The sequence below is a fragment of the Sardina pilchardus genome, chromosome 8 (genome assembly GCF_963854185.1).
Source record: "Sardina pilchardus chromosome 8, fSarPil1.1, whole genome shotgun sequence".
NCBI lineage: Eukaryota > Metazoa > Chordata > Actinopteri > Clupeiformes > Clupeidae > Sardina > Sardina pilchardus.
In genome coordinates this window covers 30,843,108-30,857,079 of record NC_085001.1, presented here as the reverse complement: position 1 = coordinate 30,857,079, position 13,972 = coordinate 30,843,108, and the positions used below count along the sequence as shown (strand labels likewise).

Genomic DNA, 13,972 nt, shown 5'->3' with positions numbered 1-13,972 from the left:
AGAGACGGTGCCGAACGGAATTAAAGGTAGCCCTAACCCTAACCCTAACCCTAGCAAAAGTCTATGGATATTTGAGCTCACCAGATAGTCAAATATTACCCCTCATTTCCAAACTCTTGAAGGGATGGGTTGAATGGCTGGCATATTGTATGGCTCCGTTCGAGTCTGAACTGTTTGCAAACCCGAGTGTATACAGAGGGGCAGCTCAAGGAGTGTGAGGAGCAATTCTCTGACTTTATCAAAAAGTAATTTGGGAGTAGAACTTACATGAGAGGTAAACAATGAAAAACTGACATTATCTTACAATGTCATGTCAATGTGATCTAATATTTTGTATCATGTAATAATCTAATGTGATTACAAGTTGCTATACAATGGAGCAACTGAAAGGATCATAATTATAGTCAAAAATAGGTTGAGAATATGGTAACACAGGGTATGCTAACTTTTAGCATTATATATTTGCATGATGGTTTTATGTGGTTGTGTTATGTGGAATTGTGTGAGACTTGTGTGGAGTGAAAGGTCTATCTTGCAGTAACAGGCTCTGGCTAACAGACAACTGTTTGGCTGTAGACCACTAGTGGCACTGAGCATGTATGGAATTGTGTTTCAGGTGTGGAACATCAGCACACAAAGTGCCCCTCACAAAGTCACTACCGATGACACATTTTGAAGGCTTAGGAGACATTACATAAGCATTCTCAAAGTCCAAAAGTGTTTCTCTTAATACTATTTAACTAAGTGACGTACTTTATGGCCCTATTGCTGATATATATGTATGTATGCTAGAAGTTGCTTTGTAATGTCAGTAAGCCTCCAACCAGCATGACGACGCAGGTTAGAGTAGATCTCTATGAAGTGGACAGATGGGGAATCGGGAGGGAAGGACTGGATTCGGATGGCAGTGTGATGAACAGGGCATTCCTCTGCATCTCCCCTCTCTGAGCTGCTCTGGGGGAAAACCTCCATCTCCACACCAGTACTGGGCCACCAGGGCTCGGTTAAGGCCTTCAGCAAGCCTCTCGTAGGACATTAGCCACTAGCAGAGATCCACAAAATCCAACCAATCTGAACTGCTAGCCATTTGTCTAGGTTGATTACGCTGCATGACTACACTTGCAGTGAAATGTCTTTCAAAAAAGAGCATTGTTCCAAATTGGTTGTATATTTTCATTAATGTTGTATTGCAAATGCTGTAATAGTAGAATGTATAAAACGATAATGTAAAAATGGGAGCTCATGAAACTTAAGTGAGTTAACAGCTATAATCGAATGCTCCTCATGAATTTGGCAGACACTGCTAATTATTATTGTGCATTAAAGGCAAATAATAAATAAGGTGAGTGAAAAGCTGTGCTACCATAATTGGTGAGTAAAGAAGTGTGCTCGTGTAATACTGTGCTGATGCAGCATGTGCAGATGTAGGTCTGCATGCATGTGCATCTATAGAAAGATCTGCAAGTGTAAGGTTTTACGTTTACCGTAAAACTCTGGTCATACAGATGCAGAACTCCAGAAAGAGAGTCATAGGAAAGCGATCGGCTTAGTCTTGGAATAAATGTGCTATGATTGGTTGCTACTTTAGGAGGGGAGGGTCTACTGTACATCTCTCCAATACCTTGCAGTGGGTGGAGCTTATGGGGATGCCCACATTTGAGGCAACAACCACTGTTAGAGCAGTCATTACTTCAATGCAAAATCCACTGTGAAGAAACAGGACAAGAGAACAGGACAAACACAAACACGTGCATGAGACAGGAGGGTCATGGGACACGACACACAATCCGCGGCCGCCCACTCTTCCCAGCATGCCATGGGAGGGTGAGCAGACGAGAGAAGACGAGGAACCACGTGACAAGACAGCGGGAGAAGGTTCTGGAACACTTAGACTGCATGCAGCTGTTACGCAGCGGGGAGGTGCGGGGAGGTTAGAGGACTGCACACGCTGGGGATGTCTGTGGGTGTCTGCGTGTCAGACTGATGGCCCGCTGGCATGTTATGTGAGAGTCCGTGTCTGTTTGTGTTAACGCCTGCTGACCAGTGGGAGAGTGCTGCATGTGGCTTGTGCTGGTGGCCATAAGGGTAATTCCTTTAAGCAGTGGAATTATCTTGGAATGTGTATGCTTGTGGTTTGTGTGTGACACAGAGTGTCGGTACGCGTGTAGGTTTGAGTATATGTTTATGCATGTGTGTGTTTGTGTGTGTGTGTGTGTGTGTGTGTGTGTGTGTGCAGTTCCTCTGATTGGCATGGTAAGGCCCATAACACCTCCCCCTCCCTTGCGTGCACAGTGACCCCAAACAGTGGGAGTGGCGGGTGTGGCCTGTGGCCTTTTACCCAGCATACCTTGCAGTGGGTGGTACTGACAGGAATTCCAATATTGGAAGCGAGCACAACAGTGAGTGCGGAGGCCAACTCTATAGTGAATCCACTGTAACAAAAGATATTCTTCATGGTCAGACTTTCCATTTGCACACACACACACACACACACACACACACACACACACACACACACACGTATCAACAGAGAAGACACACTCACACTCATTGCCCAGACAACAGCATATTCAAGTCCATAGTGTATGCATGCAGACTACATCATCACTGTGTGATGGGAAGCATATGTGCTCTTAAAAGAAAGCATCAGTGTTTTCAATTATCTCAGCCATGCTTGCGAGTGAATTATTTGGGAGATGTATGAAAATAATAGGGAATGGTTCAAGAATTGCTGGGCAAATACTTCAAGAATTGCTGTGCAGGTGTAAGTGGCAGGTGTTTTGTAAGAGTAACGTGTCTGCGGATGGCTGCATGTGTCTCTGCATGTCAGCCGATGAGTGTGTCAGCCTTGTACGGTGGAACAGGCGAGTATTTGCCTTGCTATTTAACACCAGGTTACCTGCCAAAACAACCTGCCTACATACCTACAAATGTCCTCCAACAGAACAGTAGGTGGTGAGACAGGCATGAATTGCAAGTCTCTTCTGGTGGGAACCCTTTTTTGGGCGTAAGGAATGACGGCTATGTCAACAGGTGTGTGGGTGGAGGGACAGGACGTAGACTGGGGTGTTCTAGTGTTTGGCATGTGAGAGCACCTGCTCCTTGGTAGTGTGGACAGGTGTACTCGACGTACAGCATGGCCCCAGGGCTGAGAGTGGCAGGTTGGGGTGGGATAGACCTATGGCTGAGTGGCAGGTGTGAGTGAGCTGGAGAGTGAGGAACACACTGGCTCTATCTGATGGTGTGTGTGTGTGTGTGTCGTCGGTATGAAGTTTAGATGTAAGCTGCTGCTGTGTGCGCCTGAGTTTGAGCCCCGAGGCCGTAGGTGTGTGGCCCTGGTCTCACCTGGAGGGGGTGATGGGGGTGAGGTCCTTGCCCATGGTCTGGATGACGCGGCGGCCCCAGACCCACAGGCCGGCGCAGATGCCCAGGCCCCCGTAGAACAGCAGCCAGATGGGGGTGGCCGCGTCCTGCATCACGCCGCCCTGCTCGTAGATCATCCACAGCGCCACCAGCGGGCCAATGGCATTGCTGCACGCACGCAAACAAGACGTCATTTGAGAGTACGGAGGAAACAAAGACAAAGGCGCTGAGTGAGCCTGAATCATTTCAAAACAGCTGGATACAATATAAAGACAGCATGTTAATATGTCAACATCCAAAGCCCGGCTTTTTAATAGGCTGTCGAATAGTTATGAATGCCGCTCAAGGCTGTGAGGAGCGCTCAAGTGAAGAGCTATAGTGCGTTCGATGGGGGTGGATGTGTGCCAGGACATTTGTTTGCGTAGGTAGAGATGGCATCTGCGCCTATTGTCTAATAATTTGGTTGTGCCCGGTGCGTAACTCCAAGAAAGAGTTCAGTCAGGTAGTGGAAAAGTAGAGACCGCACTCAGGGGCTAGCCTCGCGAGCCATCCACGTACTTCCGGCCAAGGATTGCCTCCACTACGAGTCTGGCCGTGCTCCTCTGTGGAGCATTCTGCTCGGTAGAATTGTAACAGAACGCCCCCCTCCAGAAAGCAGCCAATAAACGAAGAGACGGGTTGGTGGGGGCGAAAGGGGGAGGGCGCTCGTGACGATGACGTTAAACGCCTGCGCTATGTTGTTATGAGTAACTATCGCCGATTGGGTGAGAGCTGTCCAATCAATTCAAACCAGAACTGGGCGTTACTTCCCGCTTCCTGCAAGCGCTTCAGAGCAAAGAAATGCCAGACCATAATACGAAATGAAATGGTAGTATTATGGGATGGTTAGGACCAGGCTACTCAGGGGCTGAAATTTATACAAAACTATATTCAAAGTGCCGAGAGAGCATTACAGGCCAAAGCAAACAAACCAAAAAAACCCCACAAACGTTTCGCCCTAACACATCAGAAGTGTCTCAATTTTGATTTGTTTTGTACATGAATATGTAGATTCCAGGTGCAAAAGGCTATATTCTGGACTGGATGGGACAGGTGAGTATGAGCCGTGTGTAGCTGCAGAGGGCCGTACCTGACGTCATTGCCTCCGTGGGCGAACGAGCCGAAGCAGGCGGTGAGGATCTGCAGGAAGTGGAAGAGCAGGAACACCTGCGGCCGGTCCTTCTCGTCCTTCTCCTCCTCGGGCAGCTCCTCCAGGCCACCGGGGGGCGCCGGCGCGCCCGTCTTCTCCGAGGCCAGCTTGACGTCCACGCCGCCCTCCTCGGCCTCGATCTCGGCCTCGGCCACGGCGTTGCAGTAGCTGGAGTAGCTGTCGTAGCGCACGCGCTTCTTGGAGTAGAGCACCGTGTCGCCCACCAGCTTCTCGGCGTCGTCGGCGGCGGTGGCGGCCTCGGCGCGCAGCGGCTGCATGGGCATGCCGCAGATGGCGGCCGTGTAGCACGTGTAGCTGTTGTTGCGGCGCAGCAGCCGGTAGTTGTTGTCGGCGCGCGAGGCGCTGCGCTCGTCCTCCAGCCGGCCCAGGTGGATCTTGTGAAGCAGGTCCTTGTACAGGCCCGAGTCCTTGTGCACCGTGTGGTACACCTGCCCGTCGCTGCGCATGTGGTCGAAGCTGAAGCTGCCGTTGGACACCGGGGACTTGAGGCAGCCGTTGGTCATGGAGTGAGTGCGACCTGAGAGCAGAGATTATTATGATTTATTATACAATTATTTATTATGAAAATGCACTGTACTGTTCTTCCTGGCTTCTTATAATGGTTATTATTCCGCTGATTGCTTTTTCCGTACGCAATTTCTCTTCAACCGTTTCACTTAGAAACTTCATTCAAACTTTGTAACGTAGGTCTTCTAATGGACCAGGTTGCTATGACTTTTCAACTTTGTTACTTTTATACTTTTTAAATTACAAATTAAAAACTATTAAATATTTCCCCATAGACTTATGGCCAGGCCACCTGCAAGCAACTCTCTGTCTCTGTCAACTGTTTCCTCTATCCACAACTGTTTCAAAATAAAAGTCCTCACCATTTTTGCATTATCATGCACTGGTAATTCCCTGGAATTACATTTTCTAGTTTATTTATTTATTTACATTCATAAAGGAGATGCTCCCGCTGGATTTCTATAATTCTTGGTGTAATGCGTGCCATTTGTCTCGTGGCTTTATACTGTAGTTGCAAGTGAAATGCGAGATCATGAAAGCTAAAAGCTATTACTCGGGACAGACGATACTCAAACCAGGGAGATCTCGAAATAAATTGATTTACTGCCTAGAGCGGCTCTGTTAGTAAATCAAAGAACTCCAGCAAAGGTCAGACCATAATAATCATTCCAAGTGCAGCTGGAGCTAATGAGCATTTTACTGGCCCAATCTGTACATGTCCACTCTGGATATTATGGAGAACCACTGGGCTGCTGGGAGCCTCCTCATCTCCCTCACTCTGCTGGATGGATGCCCACTGTTAGCACAAACCCTCTCCCTTGTCATGCCCTCGGCCATCTCTGTGTCAGCCATGACGCCGTCACAAAGCGTGTGTGCCGGCGACGCTCTGAACAACGCTCGTCTTTGTGCGGCGCGCCACAACACAACACAGCACAACGCGGACTTCTTCTGACGTCGGCGGCGCTCTCCCGGGAGCCACTCACCGTAGAAGCGTCCGTTGGGGGGCGGCGCGGCCCCGTTGGCCAGGCCGCTGGCCTCTGGCGTGGTGGGGCCTGTGAGGGGCAGCACGGAGTCGTCGTCGGGGCCGTTGGCGCCCGGGAGCTCCTTGAAGACGGGCGCCTCCTCCTCCTCCTCGGGAATCTTATCCAGGCTCTCATCAGAGATGCGAGACAGGTGCTCCTCTTTCAACTGGCCTATGGGGGCGCGCACAGATGGAAGAAACAGCTGAGCGCATAAACGGAAATGTACGTGTGTACACTACACACACACACACACACACACACACACACACACACACACACACACACACCTAGGATCTCTCTCTCTCGGTCACGCACACTCACGTGTGCTCACACGCGCACACACATAATTTATTCTATACATGACAGTAACACCTATTTATGTGTTTAGTATGAAGTCATCTAACATAAGACATTGACAGGACAGAAGTCATCTAACATGAGACATTGTTTTATTACAACTTGTTAAAACAACTGTAACATTACGACTGTGTTACAGTAAGATAACCTACTTAAATCCAAGACTTTTCAACAAAGTCCTATTCAACGTAGAAGAGGCAAAAAAGTCCCAGGGTAATGACCAAAGTAAATCATTTTGGACTGAGAGAAATTCTATCTGGGCTACACAGTTTGCATCAATAGTCAGTAAGCATGACAGAAGCATTGAATGAACATAGTGGAAGTAAACACTAGATTAGAAGTGATAAGCATAATTAAGGCCTAATCTTTTCAGACCTACTGCATAACGTTTTAATGTATGACCTAAAATGTATATTATTACATGTATGAGTCTGCAACAACCCTACAATGCTTCTGAACTGACTGACCCATGTGATCAGATGTGACCCATGTGATCAGAATCTGTGTTATACTCACCAGCAATTTTCCTCCTCATCCAAGGGCAGACTAAGAACCACACCACCCCTGCACACACTATTGATCCTGCCAAAGTTATCAATGCGATCGCCCATACTGGCATCAGTTCCAGCCCCAGCACTGAAACACACACACACACACACACACACACAAACACAAGAGGAGGTTAGTCAGTTCACAAAATCTTATTATTAACATTAACATTATAAAACATTATTCTATCCCAAATGTGTGTGTGTGTGGAAAGTGTCCATACATGGGGCTCCAGTGTACATAATGGAGAAGGTGTTGATGCCAATGGTAGTGGCATAGAACAGGGGAAGGGCCCTCAAGCCATTGGGCATGGGATCATCCTGCAGGGGAACAACATGCACAAAAGCACAACATAAGCAGACGAAGGCGTGATCCGAGTCATCCCATAGCATTCCCTGTTATCAGATCAAGTCATCCCAAGGGCATTTCTAGATACTGTATGTACGTCACATGCTCAACAAGGGCTTTCAAGTGGTCCTGATCTGGATCTTCATGTAGAAGGACCACGCGCTAGACTTGCTGGATGAAAGGTTGAATTAAAATAAGATCCTGACTTTGTAGGTTATGTGAGTGGACTCATTACAGACAAATGGACAGTCCTGATTACAATGTCCTCTGCGCCCTTATTGGGGACGTGGGTAAAAATAAGACACATTACGATGCATGAGAGGCTTAAGACCAGCAGGGCCGATGACACCACTTCATATTGTGAAGGGCAGCAGATCGTTTAACATTGCAAAGTCACTCTATTTTTTTTTTTTTTTTTTAAGATTATTTTTTTTGGCTTTTTATGCCTTTAATGTGACAGGACAGTAGAGATGACAGGAAATGAGCGGGAGAGAGAGTAGGGGTGGGATCCAGAAAGGACCACGGGGCGGGAATCGAACCTGGGTCGCCGGCGTGTGGTGCAGGTGGCCCAGCCAGTCGCGCCACGGCTGGGGCCTACAAAGTCACTCTATTTGACACGAAATCGTGTCAGACACAACAGCGGTTCAGTCTAAATGTCAGTCCCTGAGCGCGGGGCTCATGAGATTCGAGGCAGCCAGACCCAGATTCCGTAATGCGCTCGGTGGTGTGTGGACGTGGAGTAAATGATTCCCACTGACCTTGTTGAGGATGAAGTGCCTGATGACGAAGAAGAGCAGTCCCGACATCAGGCCAGACAGCAGGGGGGAGATGAACCAGGAGGACACTACACAAGAGAGAACACTCGGCTGTGACAACTTGGAACACACACATACACACACACACACATACACACACACACACACACACACACAGACCAACATACCCTAGTTCTTTTACTAGAACATGACCATTGTACAGAAAGTTGTATGCGTACAGACACACCTCACACACAGGGGTGTGTGTTCACCTACCGATCTTCACCAGTTGCATCCACTGCACACCCTTGGTGCCGATAGCAACCATGGAGAAGCCGATGGTGGCTCCCACGATGCAGTGTGTTCCTGAGATGGGAAGCTTCAGGAAAGAGGCAATCAGCTGCCATATTGCAGACCCTGGAGGGACACACACACACACACACACACACACATACACACACACACACACACAGAGTGAGAATTAAGAGACGTGCTCCCGCACCTGAGAACACTGAGCGCCGGGGCACTCGCTCTCCTCACATGCTCTCTGTGAGACGAATACAGGCAGGGACAGGCAGGCACAACAGGAGGGAAGGAGAGAGAGAGAGAGAGAGAGAGAGAGGGAGAGAGAGAGAGAGAGAGAGAGAGAGAGAGAGAGGGAGAGAGAGAGACACAGGTGACAGGTACAGGGACAAAACGTCAGCAACAGATAGAAGGATAGAAAAGGAGAGAGGTGGGAGAGCACACAGTTAGAGAGACAGAAGAACGGACAGACTGTCCCCGTGGGTCCGGGTCAGACAAACAAAAACAGGCGCAAAGGGAGCGCGCAGCAATACAGGCTAATGTACTTGGACCTGAACGTCCTTTTCCGCAGTAGCATGCTGGGAGTTCTTACCGACCATGGCGCTGACCTCTCCTGCCATGAGGACGGGCACCGTCTCGTTGTACAGGTTGACGTCGATGATGCCCTTGCGGATGGTCTCGCCCACCTTGGCGCCGAGCAGCATGGAGCCCAGCGTCTCGAAGATGGAGGCCAGGATGCAGGCCTGCCGCAGCGTCACCACGCCCGAGCCCACCGCCGTGCCAAACGAGTTGGCCACGTCGTTGGCCCCCACCGAGAAGGCCAGGATGAAGGCAATGATGAAGCCCACGATCACCATCCACAGATATTCGTCCAGCATTTTGATGGTTGTCGCTCTTACAATCCCAAATGATAAAAATAAAAATAAAAATATTCAGTTAAGGCAGATGAGGTGAGGTGAGGTGAGGAGGCTTTGAGGCTCTGAGCCCGAGGCTGGAACTGATCGAGAGCTGTCCGCACAAATGCAAAGCCCAAACCGAAACAGCGGCTAGCGTAGTCGCTGAGCACCAAGCGGCGCTGTTGCTAGTGCCAAAGCTAACAGCTAACTTCAGCCACTAACTTCAGCAGAGCTGCTGTGCGAAGGGAGCGGCGCTAACTGGAGCTGAGATTAGCGCAGACGCGCAGCGCTAACTGATCAAGCGGACTTGCGTCTGAGAAGGAGCAGGAGGAGCAGGGCAGAGGTGGCAGTCCATCCTTCAGCTCTCTGCAAAGCAATCCTCAGGACCCCCTACCCTGCAGAAGAGAGAAGACAAAACACAGAGAAAAAACATTTAGACAAAAGTCTCCACGGCCAGGAAAGGGAGATACACTCAGAAAGACTGCTTAGGATCCGTATAAATCTCTAGGGTTTCGGGTGTTCCTATAGATGTGACAGAATGTGGAATATGTTCTTTATGGGTGAGGGGACTTAAAAGCTGAAGAGAGACCAGATGGTATTCTGTTGTCAGTGCCCCCCCCCCCCACCAACCCTTTCCAGTGGACTGAGAGCTCTAATGAGGCGCGGCGCCACACCTGCCTGAGGGCCAACACGCCCCCACACATGGGATCCTCCGGAAGCGTGCAGGTGAGGAGCGCAGCGCGCGGCTAGGTGTGCTCGTGAGGAGAGCCAGAGGAATGTTTGCGAGGTGTGCGGACCAGTAATGACAATGTTTTTGAGGAGTGTGTGTTTGCACTAATCATGTGTGGTTACGGCGTGTGTGTGTGTGTGTGTGGTGTATGTGTGTGTGTGTGTGTGTGTGTGTGTGTGATTGTGTGTGTGTGTGTGTGTGTGTGTGTGCTCACAGTGTGTAATAATAAGTCAACTTGAAGGGGAAGAATGGGGCATTTCTGAGTGGGATTATCCTTTTGTGTGAAGGGTATTAAATGTAAACAGCTTGAGGAAGGCAGACTAACACAGCATAACACGTTCTCAAAGCATTAACCTGTTGTGTGCCCTGATCACGAGAGAACCAGAGCTGCAGCAATCAATATCACATGGCTCTGTGCGGCTACGCTACATGCACGTATGGCGTGCCGCTTTCCTGGGACACACAAGCAACCCGAACAACACTGACACACTGACACAGAGCGGGTATTGAGATGTTTACAGCCATGGCTCTCCTAGCACTGACACACACACAGACACATAAAACACAAACAAACAAACCTCTCAGCAGAGGTTGTGGCTCCGTCTCAAAACATTCACAGCTGCAGGCTGGACAATACTAGAACCCCCCTGGACCTGGGGCTGAGGACAACAGGCCTGTGGTATGTGGGTCTTACTGAAGCTCAAGCATCTGTTCCAAGACTCAAAAGTTCCAGAAAATACCATCTGATACTACTAAGCAACCAAAAGGCTTGACAAAATGATTTCAATAACAAAACTAAGGCTGAATGTCTCCTCAGAGGTCATTGCCAGGTCAGGAGGTGAAGCAGTACAAAGTGGTCTGATCTACTCTATAGCAGCAGCCAGCAGATGTACACAAACTATAGACATAACAAAAATAAACTAAATGTAAATATCAGGGTCCGAGGGGTATTCCAAGTATGTGGTTTAGCGGCAAACCTGGGTCAGTAATACTAAGGGTTAAATCTCCTAATAGAAGAGCTGTATGGCTTCATTCTCCAAACAAAACAATGCCACAGGGCTCTTGGTGTAGGAGTTAATTTACCCAGGTTTGTCACTAAACCATATACTTGGAATACCCCCCTGGTGCGTCACCTGTGTCATAAGAATACATACACTACATAAGCATAGAAAACATAACTCTGAATGCCAGTCTGAATAGTTAAGATAAAATCCCATGTGAAGGCAAAAGATGGGGAGAAGATGCTGGTAATGACCATGTACGGTCCAGTGCCTAAAACTATTCTGAGAATGCCAGGGCTAAATCTGGAGACGTCATCTTCTCATTTGCAACTATAGATCCATGCCATGTCTGGAATAGATCAATTGCAGGCTCAGCTACCGTCAGAGTAGGCTAAGAATTAACTCGATGATCAAGGTCAATCCTGGAGAGCAGGGAGGGACACGCGTCACATGAAGTTGCCCGTACCTTATTCAAAAAAGGTCTGCTTCTTGCCATCTGTGTGTGTGCACTGAACACAGGGTAGCCACAGCATGTTTGGAAACATTCTTTCTTGTAACCACTCACGCCAACATATGGCCCTATGGTACGGATCAGCACATTCTAGCAAGATTATAGCTCTGCGTTTGGCACCATAAAAACAACCTTTTTTTTGAGCTGACGCATTTCTTCGCATCATCCAACAGGGAGCAGTTTGAACTAAGAAAACACATTCAACTCGCAGAGCTTTGTGTTTGGATGGCTGACTGACCTTTTGGCCGCTGGCTCAGAGAGACGCGGTTGAATGGGAGCCGGGGGGCGTTGGAGGGGATATGGAAAGGCAACGTAAGTTAGCATGTCATTCCTTATGTTAAGTTCTTTTGACATTACGATTGGCTAATCTCCTAATCTTAAACCTTTTCAGGGGTTTTGGCAGGACTCCGTTAAGGACCTGGCAGTTCCTAGCGTGAGGGGAGGGTGTTGTGAGTTTGGATGTGCATATGGGCCACGGTGTTCAGGCCAGCAGTTAGACTCGTGCACAGCCATAGGATTGGGGGAGCAGAGTGTATTAGAGAATCGGCTCATGACGTTTATTCATTTTCCATCAGGTTATTAAAGGCGCAGGAGCAGAAAATTCCACTGTGTCTTACCGTTTCCTAAATTACATTTCATGGCTGGTATTTACTTAATCTGAGCAAAGCTGTGGACTTAATGACTGGGAGAGCACTTATCTGGCCATGTGTTAGCATGAGGGGGAATGACCAAAAGGAGATGGAGAGAGTCGGTGTGTCAAAACAAATAACACAAACATGCATGTTAGTGTTATGGAGCGCACATGTAGGCACTCTGTGGAATGAAAGAGACGGACCCACCTTACATTAAGATGGTGAAATATGAACTCCTTATATAACGGGACGTATCAACGGAGTACATCTGAGTAGTCCCCTACCTTCAGAGGTCACACCCCTATGGCCCTGTTCTGACACTGAATTCACATCAGCCCTGCTGACCTATACATTCTTAGAGACGACACTGGCCCAACTCATCAAACATGTCATGGCAGACATACACCACTGTTGCTCATAACCATTTCGAAGAAAGCAGGTTAGCCTTTCTGAATGCTGGAAATCAAAGGCTGACAGTCCTTCGGTAGATTATTTCTGGATTGTTAGCAGGGCTTTGCTGTTCTCTTTTTTTCGCTAGCTCCTAATAGCTTGAGCTTGAGCCCCTCCATCATTTTAGATAGCATTGCCTTAGACATGCAACCAGTAGGATTTATTTCCACATGGAACAGGTGCCAAATCAACAGATAATTTGAGAAAACAATCCTGCTAACGACCGACATGTTTTGGTCTGGCACTCGAGAGGCCTTTTCGGAGGATAATAATCTGCCATATGGGAACAGGTCTCAACGTAAGCGCTATTTTGACCGTGCTGGAAGTTTCAAGGGCACTGCAGTTTCATCATGCGCCGTTAGTTGAAGAAACATCAGTGTCTAAGGCACCTGTTCAGCTTATTCCTCCTTTCTGCTCTGCTTTTACTTAGAGGTCGCGCACACACACACACAAGCACACACGCGCGTACACACACACACACACACACTTTGACAGCAGTTCTAAAATGAAATTGTTCCTGGGGAGACAAGGGCAGACAGGGAGAGAGAGGGAGAGGGAGAGGGAGAGAGAGAGAGAGAGAGAGAGAGAGGGAGAGGGAGATGGAGAGAGAGAGAGAGCACCAGGGGGAGGGGGGAGAAGGCAGAGGAAAAGACAGCAGTGAAAAAGAAAGGATGCGAATGAGAGTGTGTGAGTGTGTGTGTGTGTGTGTGTGTGTGTGTGTGCCTAAAGACAGAGAGATAAAAAAGAAATCACAGTGTGGCATGTGCGGTCAGCTGTACTCACCTTCCGAGTGGCAGGACGCAGTTAAGGGATGGGACTAGGGGGGTAGGATGGGAAGTGTGTGATGTGATGAGAGACACAAGTACACAAAAGGACACTGATGGAGGACTAACGCATGCTAATTAAATGGACATTTCAAAAATGCTAAATGATTTCATGTATGGACAGACATATGGAGAGGTGGATTGCCAGATAGATAACTGCTGATGGAGAGAGAGAGAGAGAGGAGGAGAGAGAGACAGACAGAGGGGGATAGAGAGAAAGAGAGAGAATGAGAGACAGCCGCAGGTTGAGCAGGTAAAGAAGCTGCACTGAGGCATTGCAGTCTAGACTGTTTCCAAAGAGAGGCTTCTGCATCACAGCCAACACAGCGAATCACAGCACAGAGAGGGGGCTGGCCAAGTAGGATTGGCTGCTACATGGCCTATTACAGGAGAGGAATGTGAGAGGATGGCGTGACGATGTGTGTATGTGTGATGGGGGTGACAGCGATGTGTGTGTATGTGAGTGTGATTGAGAGAATCTTTGAGACAGAGACAGGGAGAGAGAGAGAGAGAG

At 48.5% G+C, this 13,972-nt stretch overlaps 1 protein-coding gene across 2 annotated transcripts in view; it reads right to left on the bottom strand.

Moving 5' to 3' along the window:
- Positions 1–13,972, bottom strand: part of LOC134089199 (sodium-dependent phosphate transporter 2-like) — a 28,008-nt gene that overhangs the window by 4,692 nt on the left and 9,344 nt on the right. Inside the window, exons 2-10 of one of the 2 annotated variants that reach the window (XM_062543560.1) lie at positions 9,007–9,705; positions 8,388–8,528; positions 8,115–8,200; positions 7,232–7,328; positions 6,976–7,095; positions 6,064–6,273; positions 4,493–5,090; positions 3,346–3,531; positions 2,348–2,432 (exon numbers count right to left, since the gene is read on the bottom strand). In XM_062543560.1, the coding sequence (XP_062399544.1) occupies positions 2,348–2,432; positions 3,346–3,531; positions 4,493–5,090; positions 6,064–6,273; positions 6,976–7,095; positions 7,232–7,328; positions 8,115–8,200; positions 8,388–8,528; positions 9,007–9,292 (1,809 nt within the window). In that variant the 5' untranslated portion in view covers positions 9,293–9,705. The remainder of the gene's footprint in view (positions 1–2,347; positions 2,433–3,345; positions 3,532–4,492; positions 5,091–6,063; positions 6,274–6,975; positions 7,096–7,231; positions 7,329–8,114; positions 8,201–8,387; positions 8,529–9,006; positions 9,706–13,972) is intronic. The other variant, XM_062543561.1, reaches the window with a different exon arrangement.